At 36.0% G+C, this 20,910-nt stretch overlaps 1 protein-coding gene across 1 annotated transcript in view; it reads right to left on the bottom strand.

The window, feature by feature from the left end:
- Positions 1-20,910, bottom strand: part of LOC141561848 (uncharacterized) — a 327,004-nt gene that overhangs the window by 135,042 nt on the left and 171,052 nt on the right. The window contains exons 7-12 of the mRNA XM_074301949.1: positions 17,281-17,403; positions 14,240-14,362; positions 13,633-13,815; positions 10,934-11,065; positions 5,109-5,237; positions 2,533-2,661 (exon numbers count right to left, since the gene is read on the bottom strand). Of these exons, the coding sequence (XP_074158050.1) occupies positions 2,533-2,661; positions 5,109-5,237; positions 10,934-11,065; positions 13,633-13,815; positions 14,240-14,362; positions 17,281-17,403 (819 nt within the window). The remainder of the gene's footprint in view (positions 1-2,532; positions 2,662-5,108; positions 5,238-10,933; positions 11,066-13,632; positions 13,816-14,239; positions 14,363-17,280; positions 17,404-20,910) is intronic.

Raw genomic sequence — 20,910 nt, 5'->3', positions numbered from 1 at the left:
CCTGATGTGAACAGTGAAGCCTGAACTACTTAAAAAGCTTTAGTGCAACTGGGATTGCAATTCCAACTCAGCATGCTCAACGGGTGCCCATCGTTAGAATTCTGTAAGGGCATCGTGGGAAAAGCACGGGGCCATATTAATTCCACAGCAGCATGGAGATGATGGATAAGCTTCAGTGGGAAAAGCAGTCATTGTTTGAATTTCCTTTCATTATACAGTCATCCAAAGTCATTTTATATACTGTGGATCTCAAAAAGGTATTCTTTGGGACGGGAACATTATCTTGGCCACATCTTGCGTAAGTGAGCTTGTGTTTCCCTCAGTCTTTTTTCTTTGCTGTTGAGTTGCAAAGACAGAAATCAGCGTGAGAGTCCTAATTGGGAAGGGGACCACCTTTATATTCGATAAATACATATAACCGTTCTTTCCCAGAGCATCTGCTTAGCATAATTCAGTGCTCTTTCCAAAAGACATCTTGGTATCTTTAATATATCATGAATGTGAATGTACTTTCCCTTCATTAGTAGGCAGGGGGAAAGGAAGAGAACCTCAGCAAATGGAGGATCTTTCCCACAGCCTCAAGGGTACTATATAATTATGGCTTATGTCCACATGAGCCTTGGCAAATCAAACCAATTTGATAGAAAAGTTGGTACAGTCAAAACTTCATTATCCTCACTAATGAAAAGGAAAATAGAAGAGATAAAACAAAAGAGAGCCAAGATGCTATTGTCACCTTTCCCCCTATATTCATTCAGGTGGTACTCTTCTCAAACACCCTAACTTCTAGGATTTTCCATTTTACTCTTTTCTTCCTTGAATGGAAATTTCTCTCTTTCTGACTACAAGCCAGACTTCTTTGATGAACTGGAGGGGTGAGAGGGAAGCCCAGGCAAAATTGGGTACTTAATAATCAATAGGAAAATCAAGGTGAGTTCTGAACAGGGAAAGTGAGGGGGAAGTCAGGTTAAGTATGGTGGAACTATTCTACGTTCCACATTATATGATTACTTCAACAAATAAAGAAAAATTCAGGAGTTGGCTTTATTGATATTTGTCTCATCACTGAAACATGCAATTCTGCATCTGGAAAATGGCTAGTTGTAGATGTGGTAGTGCAGAGACAGCTTTAGAATGGGAGAATAAAGACTGGAATCAGATCTTGGACAATGTTTCTAAAAATAACAGACTGAAACATTTGGATTGGGTTTTTCTGAGACCTGAACAAGGTTTACATTTGCAACCAATATGCAAAGAGAAGAGCCTGACTGGTCACCTATTATGGAAAATGCCTAAAATTTTCAGTCTTCAAACATCTTTAGTACCTTAAAGAAGCATCTGACCTTCTTAGAGGAAATTCTATTATCATGAAGCATATAAATACCCTGAACATGTTTCAATTAACTCTTCCTTCTTTTTTGTTGTTGATTTTTTTCCCTTCATCCTCAAGGGGGACCGTAACATCAGGGAGGTGATGTCATGACACGTACATGAATTGGATTTAAGTGAGGGAGGACTGTACAAAGCCACGAGCTTTACTTTTGTTTCTGTAGCTATTTTAGTAAAGTGATCAGATCAGGATGACTGGAGATGGCTCCATTTGCAGTGGGAGGCCTTGGTCTTTTGGAACTACGGTCTTTCCCTGATTTCAGTTTGTTTGAGGCAAAATCCATTTATCACTAGTTAATCATGAAATTAAGGCTAGGTAAGAAATCAGGCAGAGAATGGCCTAGGCAAAAAAAAAAAAAAAAAATCAATCTAGGAGGGGAAGACTCTTGAGATTTCTGGCCCAAACTGAAACAACCTCTATTTATAACAATGTATAACTATAAATAAATAACTTATAACAACATATTTTACCTCTTCCTATGTTTTTTCAGAAATGTACAGCTTTTATGAGACACAGAATCACATGAGCTTTGATTTTGAGAGGACTTCAGTGGTCAATTCATCCAACCCATATCTGAAGGAGAATTCTCTCTAACTAAAAATTCCTATTACCCAAACAAGACACAAAAGTTCATAAAAGTTTTCCAAGTTATGTAAACTTTTTTTTTCTATTCATTCATATATGTTCCTATGAATTTTCCAAAAGTATTAAAATCATAGATAGGCATTCATGGAGCATGAGCCAAGTGATGCTTAAGTAAGCACTAATATTCCCCTGTGTAAAAGGCATACCTGTTCAACTTTTTATTTAAATTTTATTTTTAAAATTTTAATATTAAAAATATTTAAAAATTACAATAGCATCCCATACCAGAAAATAATCATTAATTTTCTTGTCTTTAGAAGAAAAACAATTGGACTAAGTACATTCATCTTCCTGAGTATTTTATGCATTGAGATTGGACAAATAAATGAATGTGACCATATTTAACATGTATTGGTCTACCTGCCATCTGGGGGAGGGGATGGGGGAAGGAGGGGAAAATTGGAACAAAATGTTTTGCAATTGTCAATGCTGAAAAATTACCCATGCATATATCTTATAAATAAAAAGCTATAATAAAAAAAATGAATGTGACTTACTCAGATGGCAAAACCGACCGTAAAGTCCTGGGTCACATAGGCAAACTCCATAGACTCTGTGACAATAACTGTTGTGGGCACACATACATTTCTTTTTGCAATCCTTTCCAAAGAATCCTTTAGGACATCCTGGAAGGAGTGATTATATGCAAAGAAAACATTGGTATATGTGCAAAATTAATTATACATTTGTGTTCTTTTTATATAGATGTGGGTGGACTGGGTATCTGTACTTGAATATTCCAATACCCTGATTTTTATTGTAATGATGCTAAAAATGTAATTTTGATAAAGCACTCTTCTCAAAACAAATCTATGAGATAGGATTATAATCCCAATGTTTAAGAGATGCCTTCAGAGAATGGTTAGAGCACCACTAGAATTTTATCTGTAAGTGCTAGAAAATGAGGGAATTAGGATCACTCCTGAGATATGAGGAGTATTATACAATTTTCCCAGCACATCAGATTTGGGAAGAGATACATAAAGGAAATAGACAAATACATGGGATAATGGCACCAGGCTGCCTGTGTGTTTCTCTTTGGTTCCTGAACACAACTGAGAAGCCATCATTGGTCATGCCTTTTTGGGTCTTACATTCATTGTATTCACTGATGTAGAAACATGATGGAACAGTCAATAGTATCAGAAGTGAGGAGGGACCAAGAGTATCTAGATAGCTGGATCCCTGTAAAAATGGTACTAAAAAAATTAAGTTCAGACATCAAATCCTGTGTCTTATATTACTGGATTCTTTAAATTACTGAGTCTTTTCTTAAATTACTGGGTTTTTAGATTAGTTTGGAGATGTTTAGTTTTGTAGGGAAAATGCAAATTCACAATTTGTAAATGATTTAATATATTTGGTTTCATTCATTTTGGTTTATTGATTAAGAGAAATGAATTTTTATTTGGCAATCCATGCTTGTGTGATTTGCTCCATTATTCCATGCTCATATGATCAGTAATTTCTTAAATGCAACAATAAAGGGCGGAGAGCAGAGTTTCCGTGTGTGTGTGTGTGTGTGTGTGTGTGTGTGTGTGTGTGTGTGTGTGTGTGTGTGTATGCATGTATTACTCTGAGCCAAGATATGAATTAGGTAAATCCTTATATATCATACCCCAAATTAATCACATGACTCCTATTATGTAGAAAGGGACAGGCTTGTAGAACAGAGAAAGCTCTTTAAGAATCATAGAGTATTGTTCAGTGTTTCCTCAGTTCTTCCTTTGGTATTCAGTAGAATGTATATCTATTACAGTGAATCCATATTGTTGGTATCTGAGATTCACTGTTGAGTAAGATCAATTGAGTGGATACTAGCTCCCTTTATTTATTAAATAGATAATGAATCTGTGACTCAAAGATGCTAATTAAATTGTCTAGGTTTCCATGGGATTAATGATATAATGGGCATCTGAAGAGCATATTATGTCCAAGAAAAAAAAATAGCATAACACTCCTGTTTGAGTTAGGTACTAGAGCTATTATTATACATTATGGTTACCTTTAAACTGTTGTATATTTGATATATATATATATTTTTTTTGGGGGGGGGGGCTGAGGAAATTGGGTTAGGTGACTTGCCCAAGGTCATACAGCTAGGAAGTATTCAGTGTCTAAGGGCAGATTTGAACTCAGGTCCTCTTGACTTCAGGGTTGGTGCTCTATCCACTGCGCCACCTAGTTGCTCATTGTATATATATATATATATATATATATATATATATAATTTATTTTTAATTTATGAAATAAATCAAGCATTTCCATAACAGTTGAAAAACAATAATTGTACATGGAACTACAAGTTTATTATGTACATGTTCGTTTTAAATATATAATAAAATTATCACTTAACTTTCTTTTCCCCCTTTTTTTCTACACCTCCCCAGATGATTACACATGTATGTATAATTACTTACATATGTATGCAAGCATACATATATGTATAGAATTATTTGCATATATTACATATGTATATTTTACACATATGTCACATATATGTAAAATTATTCTGTACACATTTCTTTTTATCAATTCTTTCTCTGGATGCAGATAGCATCTTCCTTCATAGTTCCTTAGAGATGCACTTCATTCATCTGTAAAACAGACATAATATAAGAGATTGTTGTATTATCTCTCTTTTACAAACAAATAAAGTATGGCTCTAAGATGTTTAGTTGCTGGTCCATGATCAGTGAATTGAGAACTACTTATTATGGACCAGAGGAAAAGATTTGGATTTAGATTTTCCTGGTAGTAATCCCAGCACACCTCTATTATTCTATATTACCCCTGTAAAGTAGATTCTAAAAGGTAACTTCACTTGTCATACAATTATAAGTATTTGAGCTGGCTTAGGTCCTCTTGACTCAATTGGAACTCTCTTCCTATTACATCATCATCCATTGGATCATTTAAGTTAAATAGACCATTTTATAAGTATAAAGCCTTAATTTCATGTAAAAGGCTGGGTGGTAGAATGCTAAATGAGTACTCCATTAACATATTTCCTATTAAGAGTGTCCAGATGTCCAAACAAAATTCAATTGAAGATAAAGATAGGATCCCATACCCTCCTCACAGTTCATCCCATGAACTCCAGGGGGACAATGACACTGGCCTGTTATAGGGTCACAGGAGCCTCCATTCTGGCACTGACAGATGCCATTGCACTCTTGTCCATAGGTCCCTGGGAGACAAGCTGTAAAGAAAATGGAGAAGATGAATGAAAAAAGCAATCCACTCATTGTATCATCAATACAAGAGAGAAAATATGTTTTCTTGTCATCTTGGTACAATGATAGTAGGCAATTAAAGAATGAAGCCCCTTGTAGAACTGGGAAATGTCACTGTTAAATTCCTATGTTGGATGACATTGTCATTCCTGGGGGACTTGTCATTAGAAGTGAATGAAAAATGAGAGCAGAAAGAGCAAATAATAAGGTTCAAATATGAATTTTATATTTTTGGACAAACTTTAACCCCACATTTTCAAAACTATTCCAAAGTCTTTGTTATTCAATGTTGGGCCACGTTAATGAGGTGTAAACTACATGCGCTACTAAGAAAATGAGTAGAAAGTCCAAAAAATGTATTTTTAATTAATAGCCAACACAAGGAAGACTTCCTTGAGGATTATGAGATGTGCTTTATATTGTCAAAGATTGATGAAATTAAGAAAACAATCATGTTTTAGAAAACTTCTAGTGCTCTGATATGAAACAGCTCTTTCAGATCTTTCAACTTTATTTTCATCTTAATTTGAAGCAATACAGCTGCTGGGATAATCTTTACCAACCATTGTAAATTACATTCATTTTTTAAAAGCTACATTAAAAAAAAATTGAGAAACTACATGATACAAGAATCTTTACCTCTTATTCTCTTCCCTATCCCCCATGGTAACATGAGACGAGCATTTCCTTTTCATTTTTTCTTCCTTTTTAAATAATGGAAAGATGGAAGGAAATACAGAAGAAGCAAGAAAGGAAAGTAGGAAAAGGAAGGAAAAAGGAGGGAAAGTAGGGAAAGAAGGAGAGAATAAGTGATACAAATAAGGTGGATTGAAAAAGTAAGGAGGGAATAAAGTATAAGGAAGGGGGAAAGAAAAAGGGACTGAATAAGGAGAAAGAAAACTGAAGGATGGGAAAAAACTATGAGCTAAACATTTATAATAATTATTACATTTTCCTTCAACTTTTAATCTTTTCCAAAATGGATAATATTCTTTCTCTGAGCCCAAATACTTCAATTAAAATGAGTTTTTTCTATCAGAATTTAGACAGTAAGAGATAAAGGGATGAATGATAGAAATATTTAAGCATGACAAATAATCCAAGTTCCCATTAGAAATTCAGCATACTTCTAAAGCATAGTGAGTGTGGAACACTGAAATACTATTGGATTGAATTTTAAAACAGTTGACATGTCACCGAGAATGGGACATTTCATGGATCAACACTTAATAAGCACATGAAAAATGCTAAACATTGTCCAACAGATACAAATCTAGTCCCAGCCTTGATAGATTTTACTCTGATTTTGAGTGAAAAAAATGTCAAGTCAGGGAAATAAAAGAAAGAAAGAATCTTGATATGGATAGATTCAATGAGTTTCATGAAATATATGGAAGGCAAATTGCATCATCCTTTGAAATACCCCAGTCTACCATTTTAGATCTATGGATTATATACAGTACTGCTAAAATATGGAGGCATATTATTAAGCAAAATAAAATGCTTCATTAGTAGAATTCAGATGAGATCTATAAACCAAATGTACTAGTGATTTATCCATTTTATTATTCAGCTTAATTAAAGTGCCAAAGAAACTTTGTTGCTTCATGCCAGATCCCCCTCATTCCTTCTGCCTCACATCCCAAAAGACATTTTGTTAATCCTTCAAAATTTTACTCAATGTTAATCTCCTTAGTGAAATTTTCCAAGACTAATCCAGAAATACGACATGGTTTCATGAGTAGGTTGGACCTGGAATCAGCAAGTCCTGGGTTCCAATGCCACCTCTGATACTAGTTGTTTAATTTTGAAGAATTTACTCATGCTCAATTTGTTTTTATCAGTAAAATGAGAGAATGGGAGTTTGTTGCCAAGTCTTTTCAGTCATGTCATTCATTAAGAGTTAATGAACCCAATTTGGCATTTTATTGGCAGAAATCCTGAAGTAGTTTATAATTTCCTTCTCTCTCTCTCTTCTCTCTCTCTCTCTCTCTCTCTCTCTCTCTCTCTCTCTCTCTCTCTCTCTCTCACACACACACACACACACACACACACACACACACACACACAAGAACACACACACATGCACAAAAATACACACATCAATACTTATGTATGCATATAAATGATGCAACTCTCCCTTAGAAAGAAAGCTCTTTAAGTCCAAAGATTATTTTTGTTTTCCTTTTGTATCTCTATCCTTATTGCCATACATTTTTTTTTCCACACAGAGGGTGCTTAAGAGAACTGTATCTATTTGAGTTCCTCTCCCCTAACCATTACCGATTCACTTCATTTGTCTTAAACAACTTGTATTCATTCTTTGCTCTAGTCATACACCATCCATTTGAAAGGACAGTCCATTTGGAATCAGTAGTTATCATGTTAAATCCCATATTTAATACTTGATAAAAATCATTTTATGGTTTTTAGCCTTAGTTCATGCATCTGCAAAGTGAGAAATTTAGACCCATTAACCTCTAAGTTTCCTTTCATCTATCCTAACTTATTAGCTGTGCAACAAGTCACTCAATCTCTTATGAGGTTACATCTAAATTCCTCTGCCTTTTCCACCTCACAGATCTGTTGGACAAGATTTACTACACTTTATGTGCCTGCTAAGCATTGATCTCTGAAATGTCCCATTTCCAATGGCATGCCTACTACTTAACAATTCAATCTAGTCATATTTCAATATTCTACAAGATTGCTGTGCTCTAGAAAGTTTTTGAATTTCTAAATGGAATTGAGATTATTTGCCACGCCTCACTATTTTTATCACTCATCCCTTTCTTTGTCTATTACTTTCTAAAATCTGGCAGAAAAAAACTCATTTTAATTACTAGTAACTGAAAATATTTTTAAAATTATATTTTCATTAATATATTTTGGTTTTATATCATCTACACTCAAAGCAAATCCGATGATATTTATGAAACACTTTGCACAATGGCTGGCAATCAAATAATCCAATAAATATTTAGTGCTCAATCAATGCTTATTGCCTACTCTTTGCCACTTTTAATTATATCTCTCTTCTATTTAACTCTTTATAACATTGACAAAAAGCCCAAGGAATAAAGAAAACCTCTTGGGAGCTAAAAAAGTGTAGAGTCATCTAACAAATGTCAATGAGACTAAGGATCCACAAAAATAAGAAAGCTAAATAAAGATATTTTATTCTCTTTCTTTACTCTGCACCTTGTGGAATTCAGAAATTCAATTATATATTTGACCTTATACATTCTATTTAGTGGAGAATCATTACAAATGGTGGCTACTATGTCAAACACCACAATTTCACGATAATGTTTATGGCATTTAGCATGTTTCATAACCTGAGCCTTCCAATTTTTCCAGTATTCTGACAATTTATTCACCCCACACACATTCTAAGATACATCTCTTCTGTTCTTGAACTTCCATTATTAGGTATTTGTAAATGTGCTATACCTAATAACTCAAATGTTCTTCCTCATCACTTCCTCCTCTCAGCTTTTCTAGCTTCCTTCAAGATTCAGTTCCAATGCTTGGAACTGTTGGCAGCTTTTTCCATTCCCTCCAGTTATGATCATCTCACCTCTGAGATGAGCTTTGGTCTACTCTTTGTAGGTCTTGTATTACCCGGTTATCCTTATGTTGTCTCTTCCCTCACAATATAAGATTCTTGAGTGTAGGGACTATTTTTTTGGCTTTTCTTTGTATCTTTGGCACTTAGTACAGTGCCTGAAACATAGAAAATGTTTATTAAATGCAATTGATCAACTGACACTATATTATATGATAGTATATATTGCCATAAGAATTCTACTATCGATAGTTCAATATATTAGAATTGCTAGATTTGGCAGAATATTGAAGGGTTAACAAAAATACAATATTAGCTTTAGCTTAGCTAAATCATTTCTCTCCTTAGTTGTCAGGTTTTTGTCTGTTTGTTTGTTTTGGAATTTTGATTTTAGTCTTAGGGAACTTTTGGTGTGAAAACTCACTCCATCATTACAAATAAATTAATGTTGCTAAACATCAAGCATTTATTGAGCACTTTCTGTTTGATAGACATTGTCCTATATCAAGAAGATATAAAGAAAAGGCAAAAACAGTCACCATTTTCTAAGAATTTACAATCTAGTTGTATAAAAGTACAAAAATTTGTGCATCTGCAAATTCGTGGTCCCTTAGTTAGAAAATGATCTATTTATTGCTTTTCTACAGAGTAACAATTTGTAACTCACAACCTGAGGAAAGTATTTTTCTGACCATGAGAGGAAAGGACTCTGGACACATAGACTGATTATATTAGAGACAGAGCTTGAATTCAAGTTTTCTTTATTCTAAGGCTGGCTCTTTATTAATCAATAGACAAAGCACTAGATCATGAATCAGGAAGTCCTGAGTTCAAATTCAACCTCAGGGTCTTCCTGTAATCATTTAGTCACTGTTTGCTTCTCTTATCTTGTCTTCAAAATGGGAATAATAATGGAGTCCACATGGAAGAATTGTATTTATAAAGCATTTAGCTCACTACCTGGAAGAAATAAATGCTCTATAAAAGATCATTTACTTTTTCCTTCATTTCCTTCACACTAATAATTTTTCTGCATTTAAATTTTGAGACCCCAAATCTGCCCTCTCTCCCTACATGCAGGGGGCTAAAACTAAGCATTAATCATCTATATTATTTGTAGCTCAAAATGAATGAGTAGTCCTTTGTAAAAAAAATTAAAATGTTCTTTACATTTCAGGGCTTACATCTGTTGAAGAGAAGAGAAGGATAAGAATTTATTAAATGCCTACTATATACCAGACATTATGCCAATATTTACAAATATTTCCTTTGATGCTCATAACAAATCAGTGAGGTGAGTACTTGTATATTATTTATTTTATAGCTGGCACATTTCATTTCTTTAAATTCATTTTCATTTATACTCATGAAACAAGGATTGTTTTTACTTTGTTTAGTGTATTATGTATTATTTTATTCTGGTTAGTCATTTATGATGAGATTATATTAAGAAATAAACAGTGCTACTTTATGTCTCTCTACATTTATATGTATAAAGATTTAAAATATTCAACTCCATTTAAGTATTTTTAGAGAGTAAAGTTTTGCTTCCCTTGTGAAGGGGGATATTTTGCCAGAAATTAATACATCATTTAAATGGAAGGAATTTTTAAAGCCTCTGAAATACAGGGATCTTTTATTAGTTTTTATAGCTGATGAATAAATAGGACACTTGAAGAAAATAATGATCTAATTTGCTATCAAGTTTCCTATGGAGTGGAGAAACAAGCAAACATAACAAACTCCTCCTCTTTCTAATATTAGGTTAAAACTTAGATCCTAATGCTTTTATTACTCATCTGCCTGCTAAATTCATAAAATCATAAATGGAGAGCTGGAAGGGAATTGGCAGGTCAGCGTGTTCACTTTCTCCTCTTACAGATAGGGATGCTAAGGCTCAGAGATATTGTCACATGGATATTAGGTGCTAGAGCAGGGATCCAAATCAAGGCTGCCTGCCTCAAGAACTCAGATTTATTCCAAGCTCTTTGAACAGAAGGACAATTTCACTTTTCAGCTTTTTATCTGTAGCATCTTTCATACATTGGCTGATGCCCCCTGTCCTCTCACTCTGCGTGGTTTTTGTATACTCACTTTCATTGCAGAGGATGCCTCCCCAGCCAGCTGGGCAGAGACAGCGATTTTTTTCCTCGTTGCATTTGCCTCCATTCATACAGTCTTCACACATTAAACTGCAGTCATGTCCAAAAGTGTCATTTAAACAGACTAGTATGAGAAAAATCAGGTTAGCAGACTCACGAATCTATGTCCCAAATAGTTAAAAAAAAATCCACCCACCAACCAATTAGTATTATTAAATGTCTATTCAAACTCAGGAAAGTTACTAATAATAAGATGAAATTCAAAAGAAAATCTCCCTTCCCCTCCAAGAGCTACATTCTAGTGAGATATCCCTCTCTATGTAGGTGAAACTCAAATATCTCTCCCCATCTGTCAATAAGAATTTATTTAATTCTTATTATGTGCCCAGCTCTGGGGCCTACAAAGACAAGCAAAATATAATTTCTGCCCTCAAGGAGCTTACCTCCCAACGGCTCTAGCTACTTCTCTGATTCTAGGTGATGTCTCAAAGATTATTTGATAGAAGAGGAAGTGCTTCTGAAACTCTAGCTTATATTCAAGATTTTTAAAGAAAATTGCAGTATACAAGAATTATTGATATGAATGTATTTGGCAAATGTTTATGTACACATGTACATACATACATGAACATACATATATACATACATACATAGGTGGTGCAGTGTTGGGGCCCTGGATCTCCCAGAATCAGCCGGAGTCAGGATAATCAAAAGTCTTTATTCTTGGTCTTTTGAGGTCGCTCTCAGGGGATTAGATTTAGCAATCTCCACACCTCCTTCCTCTCTCTCCACCACCAGGAGAATGCCCCAATTTCCTCCTCCTACTCCACCTACTCAAGTAACTTCCCCTTCTTTGAATAGTTGGGGAGGGTCATCCTTCAAATATGTTAATAGAGAATTGTCCAATTGGCAATTAGTCCCACGTGCTCCATTATCCAAGTGCATTTGCTCAGTTCTAGCCCTTTACAGTACAGTGCATAAAATGCCAGGCCTGAAGTCAGGAAAACTCATTTTCCTTCCTTTAAATGTGGCCTCAGACTCTTACTAGCTGTGCAATCCTGGGCAAGTCACTTAACCCTACCTGCCATAATTTCTCACATGTAAAATGAGCTGGAGAAGGAAATGACAAGGAAAGAAATTGTAGTATCTTTGCCAAAAAAAGATGAATCCCAAATGGGTCATGGAGAGTCGGATATGACTGAAACTATTAAAAAATAATAATTTTATATATATATAATATATAATATTATATATATAATATTATATATATAATTAATGTGTGTATATGTCGGATATATATATCCGACATATACACACATTCATACATACATACACAAATATATGTATACACATATCATACACATACATAGGTATATTGTGCATATACATGTGTATACATATATTTTTGTGGTCTATATATACATATGTATGTGAATAGAGTTGTGTGTATAGGATTGTGTAGGATTTGAGGGAGATGATGAGTGGGAGCTGTAAGTATTTAAATTATCTGATGTTAGACTGTGAGATCATTGAGAACAGGAACTGACTTTATCCTTTCTTTGTATTGACATCATTTAGCGCAGTGCCTGGCACCTAGTAGGCACTCATAGCTTATTGACTGATATTATTTCATGTTTTTTTAAATATCATTCTTTTTTTCTCTCTTTTTAATCTTGTAGATTCAACTTTAATTATTTTATTGTGGAGCATGTTTTATTTTTCAGACTTTTAGGTGTTTACAGAGACTAAGGAACCCCACTATTCTGGTAGTCTTGTCCATTGATATTAAGTGAATTCTGGAAAGAAAGAGAGAGAGAGACACACACACACAGACAGAGAGAGACACACACAAAGACAGAGAGAGACACACACAGAGACAGAGAGAGACAGAGGTGGGGGGGGAGAGAGTGAGGAAGGGGAAGAGGAAGGGAGAGGGGATAGAGACAGAAAAAGGGAGGAACAGGAAAAGGGAGAGGGAAAGGGAGAGAGAATGAAAGAGAAAGGAAAGGAAGGAGGGAGGGAGGCAGGAAGAAAAGAAGGAAGGGAAGGAGGGAGGGAGGGAGGAAGGGGAGCAGGAAGGAAGGAAGGAAGGGAAGCAGGAAGGAAGGAAGGAAGGGAAGGAGAGAGAGAAGAAAGGAGGGAGGAAGGGAAGGAGGGAAGGAGAGAAGGAGGGAGGAAGGGAGGCAGGAAGGAAGGGAAGGAGGGAAGGAGGAAGGCAGGAAGGAAGGAAAGAAGGGAAGGAGGGAGACAGGAAGGAAGAAAGAAGGGAAGGAGGGAGGGATGAAGGGAGGAAAGGAGAGAGGGAGGAAGGAAGGAAGGGAAGGAGAGAGGGAAGAAAGGAGGGAGGAAGAGAAGGAGGGAAGGAGGGAAGAAGGGAGGCAGGAAGGAAGGGAAGGAGGGAGGGAGGCAGGAAGGAAGGAAATAAGGGAAGGAGGGAGGGAGGAAGGAAGGAAAGAAGGGAAGGAAGGAGGGAGGAAGGAAGGAAAGAAGGGAAGGAAGGAAAGAAGGGAAGGAGGAAGGGAGGAAGGGAGAGAGGAAGGGAGGAAGGGAGGAAAAGAGGGAGGGAGGGAGAAAGGGAGGAAGGAAGGAAGGAAGGAAGGAAGGAAGGAAGGAAGGAAGGAAGGAAGGAAGGAAGGAAGGAAGGAAGGAAGGAAGGAAGAAAATTAACTTGAATGGATTCTTTTCACTCACCCACTTTGTGTAAAACAGTGAATTCTAGAATATCTCTTTGCTCTAGTTCATCTTCATCTTCATAATTGGGATTTGGGGCAACAGCATAAGTAAGCAGTTGAGCATGTCTTCTGAAGTGAAGATCTGGGAAGCTTACAACTTCCAATTCCTCTTCTTCCTCCTCTAATTCCTCATCATCCGAAGCTAAAACCAGAGAGGAAAATGACTGTGCATTTGCATCGCTGTTAGGGATGAGGCAAACAGATGGCGGGGGGTGGGCATGTGTCTCTGTGTGCAGAACTGGGCAAAAACGGCTAAGAGAAATGAGGAGTCTGAACTATCCACACAAGCAGGGGGTAGTGAGAAGGGGAAAGTCTTTGAGCAAAGCCAATTCAAATAGACAATCACAAAGGAAGGTTAGAAGCCGTGAACACAAAGGTAAAGCTGCCAAAGAATGAGGACAAAGGAAGGAGAAAATAGTTTTAGTTTAGAAAAAAGAAAGGTTTGAAGGATGGACTGAGGGAAGGAAATTGCATTCTGCCCTGGGCCCTTAGAAAGGAAAAAAAAAAGAAATTCGAAACAGTTGAAATGTGATTTTCAAAAAGGAAACTCCCTCATCGGAACTTACGGATGCAAGTTTTTCTGTTACTATCAATTTGGTAACCTTCCTCGCAGAGACATTCATAGGATCCCAAAGAATTAACACAGAGCTGGTCACAGTCAGTACCATCCTGCAGACACTCATCCACATCTAAGAGAGAGAACACAAGGCATCCTCTTGGGCGTTGACATAGGAACAGAGCTTATGGATTCAAAGGCGTGATCGTGTTCATTGTTTTGCCTTACAGATGGTACTCTGACACAAAGTAAAGCTCAGACAAGTCCCCAGACCAGACTACTTTTCTCCAGCACACACTGATAAATCTGCCTTCAGCAACTTGGCAAATTCATTGTTTTTTTGAAGGGAGGCAAACTTCCTGGGATCTTAAAACTAACGGTTAGCTCAGATGAAGAAGGTTGATTATATGCATTCTACCAGAAAAAAAGTCCCAGTCTGTGAGACACTTTGCAGAATATAAAATTGAATAGTTAATTAGTATAAGCATTGTAGAACATAGTATTTTAAGATACAGCTTGATTTCCTTAGTTTTTTTTTTTTTTTTCCCCCCAGAATATTGCCTTGAAGTCATAAGGATCTGGATTCAAATCCTTTCTCTAATACATGCAAACTAGCTTTGTGACTACTGGCAAAGCACTGCATCTTCTGCTTGCCCTCGTCTCTAAGACAAGAAATTATATATAAGTTGTCAGTCAACATGGTGGAAAGCATTTGCACACCGACAGTATGTTGATGAAAATGAAATCGCAGATCTACACTCAGCCCAGAAATCATTCATTCATTAAGGAAGCATGAGAGAGTCAAAAGAAATAAATTACATGATTTTGCTGTGGTGCAACCCCAGTGCTCCAGAAGCAGAGAAGACACTGAGGTGGAAGTAGCTAGGATAACTGCTGAATAATCATCGGTAGCGTGCCTGACTCTAAAGGAATTCTCTCAGCAGCCCTGTGACCAATGTACTCAAAGGTACCTGGGATGTTACTTTTAAGACTGACTATTGGCTCCAGCTGCCTTTGTCTATATTAGTATAAAAGCAGTCAGCTCCTAAGATCTATGAACTATTCCCAGATCGGCCTGTTATTCTATAGGTAGAACTTTTCTCTTATGTGAGCAGCCTCATTTTTCCAGCTCAGATCAAGACAGGGGTCCTGAAATTAGCAAGGAGATACCTTAAAGGATGTTAGTGTCTCCTTGTTGCCAGATTCCTATAGGAAAAAGCATGTCATTCAGTAAACCTTGTGATTGATCAATCTGCTCGGAAGTTTTGTCTGGATTCCTCGAAATCACAAACCTGATTGGCACATGCCTTTAAGGAGCTTATGGGTGAGATAACCAAGGGTTCCCTGGCAGAGATGAATTCTTTTAATATGAGTGATGAAAATCAGTGTAAAAGTCTGAGCTGAGACTTTGGGGAAATCTGTCACCTATGCAAGAAGTAGCTTAGATGGGGACAGGAGGCTAATCCTTTAAGACGGTCCTCTGAGAGCTGAAGCATTCCCAATTATGGTATATATACACCAGTGTGTACATGCATGGCTATGTAATCTTCCCTTTGGCTCATCTGCCTGATGAACAGATGGTCCATGAAATTCAGATTTTTAAGCCCCTAATTCACTGGACCCAATGTTTGGTTGGAATTTGGTCAATGCTAATATACGGCACCACATTTAGAACGTGTGCCTTTCAAAACAAAAAGTGTATTCTTTTATATCCTTTCCTTTTTTTTTTGGTGTTTGGAGACTGGGCAGCTCAGTTATATAAAGCAGAGCATCTCAGTACCAAGAGAATTTAGGAATTCATTACACTGAATAAAGAAAAGCTATTTTCTCTGCAGCGTTTGGGGCTTTTATATAATTTTAATTGTTATTGGTACAGATGTAGATCATCTAATCGTTATTTCAATTTCAAGAAATCTTTTTTGAGTCAGAATAATAGCAATAATAACCAAAAGATGAAAACCACCATCTCCTTTAATGCAAGCGTTCACAAATTAAAAAGGCAACAACAATCCCACAACAATGAGTTACATAAGGTATTGGTAGAGGAATTAAAGAAAACTCAATTAACTTTGCTCTGTTCATACAAACTCATCTCAAATATTCTCTTCAAATACAATTTAGACATCATATAAGAACAAAATGAGTTATTTTTTTAACCAAATAGTCATTAGAAAGCTATAAAACCAGCATTTCCTTAAAGAGCATTAGTCATTTCAATATGGTATATGACAAAAAAAAGGGGGGGTAGGATATGAATGAATTAGAGTGAACCAATGTTCTATGCTTGTGTTATGGGCCATTCTAATAATTGCTCACAGTTTTATAATATTTGTATTGTTTATGTGGCCTCTTTCACCTTGCAAAAGACTAAGGATATAGATTGTCTAGCTATAATTATGCCCATTTTATAGGTGAGGGAATTGAGGATCAGAAGAATTAAATGTTTTGATTAAGGCCACATGGGTGACTGAAATTTCAACTCAGTTTTTCTTCTATATCAAATTCAGTGCTCTTTCTACCATAAAAATAATTGCCAAAGTACAATATCATTTCTGAGTCTCACAAAAAAACAAAAAACCACAACCCGTAAGATATTTACAATTAGTATTTTGTACCATTTCCCAAATGAGGAAACATCAGTTCAGAAAGTTAGTATCAGACATAAGATTTACATCTAATTATTTGTTTTGACTATAAGCACTAAACATCCCTGAATTTCTGTTGCCATAGTGCCTCCTCACTTCAGCCAGTTTATATTGTAATATAACTTTTGAATAATTGAAGATTATATTGACAAATGATTTCTGGTACCAAACATTCAATCACCTGTCTTATTCAGACTGCTGATTTCTATAAGCTGTGATCTCTTGCATCACATCAACTACACTTCTTTGCCTCCATTTTGCCAATGTACCTTTTATCAAGTCAAGTGAAAGGGATTATGGGTTACTGAACAAGATGTATGTCTTCATCTTTCCTCACACCCACTATTGCTAATGCTCACCACACCACTCAGAGACAATTACTTGGAGACCAAATTCAGGTATTTACCATCACAGCCACAGCCATCAGGACTGAGCTGAAATCCCATTTTGCAGTCACATTCATAACCTCCCAAATAGTTGATGCAGAACTGGGAACAGCAGGCTTGCCCACTCTCACACTCATCAAGATCTGAAAAAGAAAAAAAAAAATTAGGTGGCATTGAAATAAATTGCAGAATGATGGGCATCAGCACTCTTTTATTATTGCAAAATAATTTTAATCTCCCTGATATTCAGATTATATGTATATGTATAAAAGGGGAAATGACCTCCTTCTGGGTCTATATAGCTCCCTATCACTTCCATACCCTGGACTTATTTGTTTGGTATTAAAATAAGTGCATGCTTACTTTTAAACAGAAGGAAAGAGATCTTTCTGCCCTCTAGTTGATGGAACAACCTGATGACATAAGCATGTGTGCACATGCGCAGTCACACTATATTCTAAAATAAAAATAGAAAAAAACCCAATACAAAACAAAGTATATGATTCCAGGAGCATTTGGCAGCTGGAAAGAGGAGCTTGTTATGGCATGTGCCCTTAGAATCGAAGATCCTAAATTAGAAAGGACTTTGGAGGCCATCAAGCCATTTATTTTAAGGGTAAGGAGATGGAGGTGAAGAATCTTGTACAAGGTCACATGAGTTGGAAAAGGTAGACTGGGACCTCGGTTTTCCAACTCCAAAGCCCTTGGGTTGAAAGCATCGTTGATTAAGAGCTAAAAGGAAGCTTCACCTATTCCAAATCTTTTATTTTTGGATGAAGAAACAGAGGCATAGAGAAGGGGAATGGCTTGTCCTGAGTCATACAACCAGCATGTAATAGAGCTTGGATTCAAATCGGACCTCTCTGATTCCCAATGTGCTGCTTTTTATGTCACCATGCTGTTTTTTCCCCAGAAGAAATGGTGTTTCAATCCACATCTGGAGAATTCTTATCCAGTGCACTTTTTATGGACTTTTCAGATGTTTAGAAAAGTCTCAATGGAATTGGCTCTAGGACAAGTGGGGCACAAAGGCTGAGAGAGCCAGTGGTAGCAGCAGTAAGAGAAAATAGCAATCAGGTCCCAACCATAAGAGATCCAACTCATTTGTTAGTCTGATTTCCTCGAAAGAAACAGGATTTATATGAAGCTTATATTAGATAGTATGGCTTAGTAGATAGAAGGATGTGCTCAAAGCTGGAATGACCTGGATCCAAATTCTGTCTTTGCCACAAACTTGCTGCGTGACCTGGGCAAAGGATTTCATCCTTCATTGTGTGAGGCTACTCTCAGTCTATATGTTGCAGACCTCCTTGGTAGAGGGAATATTTCTCCATATAAGTGAACTCACAGGTACAATCCCTATCTCTTTTTTCCCTTTTCTTAATAATATTTTATTTTTTCCTGTTATGCATAGAGATAGTCTTCAATATTTCTTTTAGAATTTTGAATTCCAATTTTTCTGCCTCCTTCCCTTCCTTCTCCCTCCCAAAGACAGCAAACAATTTGATATAGATACATATGGACAACCATGTTGAACACATTTCCATATTAGTCGTGTTGTGAAAGAAGATGCAGAACAAAAGGGGAAAAAAACACAAAAAAGAAAACAAACAAAACAAAAAACCAAAAAAAGTGAAGAGTATGCTTCAATCTGCATTGAGTCCATCATTCTTTCTCTGATGTGGATAGAATTTTCCATCATCAATCTTTTAGAATTATCTCAGGTTATTTTCTTGTTGAGGAAAGCTAAATCTGTCATAGTTAATAATCAAATATCTTGCTGTTCTGTGTACAATGTTCATTCTCCTGGTTCTGCCCACTTCACTCAGCATCAGTTCACTTAAGTTTTTTCAAGTTTTTTTTTTAATTCTCCTGTTCATCATTTTTTATAGAACAAGAATATTCCATTACCTTCATGTACGACAACTTGTTTAGCCACTTTCCCAATTGATGGCCTTCCCTCATTTTTAATTCTTTATTACTTGAGCTTCTGTAAACATTTTTTACATGTGGTTCCTTTTCCTATTTGACCATCTCCATAGGATCACAGACTTAGCAATGGTATTGATGGATCAAAGGGAATGCATCATTTTATAGCCCTTTGGACATCATTCCAAATTGGTCTCTGGAACGATTGGTTCATTTCACAACTCAATTACAATGCAATAGTACTCCAATTTTCCAATATCTTCTCCAATATTTCTCTAGTATTTATCATATTACTTTTTTTGTCATATTAGCCCTCCTGATATATGTGAGGGTGTACCCCAGAGTTGCCTTAATTTGCACTTCTCTAATTAATAGTGATTTAAAGCATGTTCCCCTACAATTATAGATAGATTTAATTTCTCCATCTGAAAATTGTTCATATCCTTTAATCATTTATCAATTGGGAAATGTGTACTTTACTCCTATATAAGATACTTATAGGAACTATTTCATGAAGATTAGTCCTTTCTACTTCTAGGACAGCTAAGAGTAATATTAACAGATGGTGTCTAATTTGATTCAATTTATAAACAAACACATTTAATATGTTCTACTGCTTATAAAACCTAGTGCCAGGTGTTTTTTTTTTATTTATTAAAGGGATTTGTGGAGTGAGTATTAACACTTAGATAAAAGAAATAGAATAAGACCTGCCCTTGTTTGTGTATTTCTGTTGCTTGGCTAGTTAATGTTATTATGTGATGCCATCTAGGGGAAGGGTGGGGAAAAGAGGGGAAATTGAAACACAAGGTTTTTTCAAGGATCAATGCTGAAAAAAATTATGCTTATATATTTTTCTTAAACTTCAATAAAAATTATTTATTTATTAAAAGAAAGAAACAAATGTTATTATGTGACTTATCTCATCAATGATTTAATTAGATCACATTTGAAATCTGCTGTGGGGTACTCAGAATCGTCTAAGAAATAGTACATGACTTATTGTGTTTATGGCATCTGAATGTGATTGTCAAATCTTTGGGAAATTAAATACAAATAGAAGAAAGAGTTCTCCAATGGCTACCCCAGGACTCTGTGCTGTTTAGTATTTTTATCAATAACTTGGATGCTAGAACATATATACCAAACTTGCAGGTGGCATTAAGCTGGGAGCAATAGCTTCTACACTTGATGACAAAGCCAGAATTGTGAAAGATCAGTAGAGACTAGAACACTGAGCTGAATCTAATTAAAAGAAACCTTAATAGGGATAAATGTGATCTTCTATGGGCTAAAAAGTCACCTTCATGAGTACAATAAGAGGGAGGCATGAGTAGACAGCAAATTGTCTGGAAAAAAAAGATCTGAGGATTTTCAGGGATGGCAAATTTAATTTGAGTCAACAGAGTGATGTGGCAGCAAAGAAATCAGAGGTGATTCTTAAGACTACAGTAAGAGAGGCATAGCTTCCAGTCATAAAAAGGTCACAGTTCTACTGTCCTTGGTCCTGATCAGAACACATCAGGAATAGCGTTCAACTATAGGCAATGTATTTTTATAAAGACATTCAAAAGCTGGAGAGGGCCAAGAAAAGGGCAACTAGGAAGATGAAGGAAATAAAATTCATAAAACCTTAGTTATAGGTGAAAAAAGCTGAGTTTTTTTGTCAGCATAAGAAAAGACTTACGGGCTAGATCATGAGCATTTTAAACAATTGAGGT

The sequence above is a fragment of the Sminthopsis crassicaudata genome, chromosome 3 (assembly GCF_048593235.1).
Source record: "Sminthopsis crassicaudata isolate SCR6 chromosome 3, ASM4859323v1, whole genome shotgun sequence".
NCBI lineage: Eukaryota > Metazoa > Chordata > Mammalia > Dasyuromorphia > Dasyuridae > Sminthopsis > Sminthopsis crassicaudata.
Note: the sequence above shows the minus strand (reverse complement) of the source record. Positions and strands in the feature narration are given on the sequence as shown.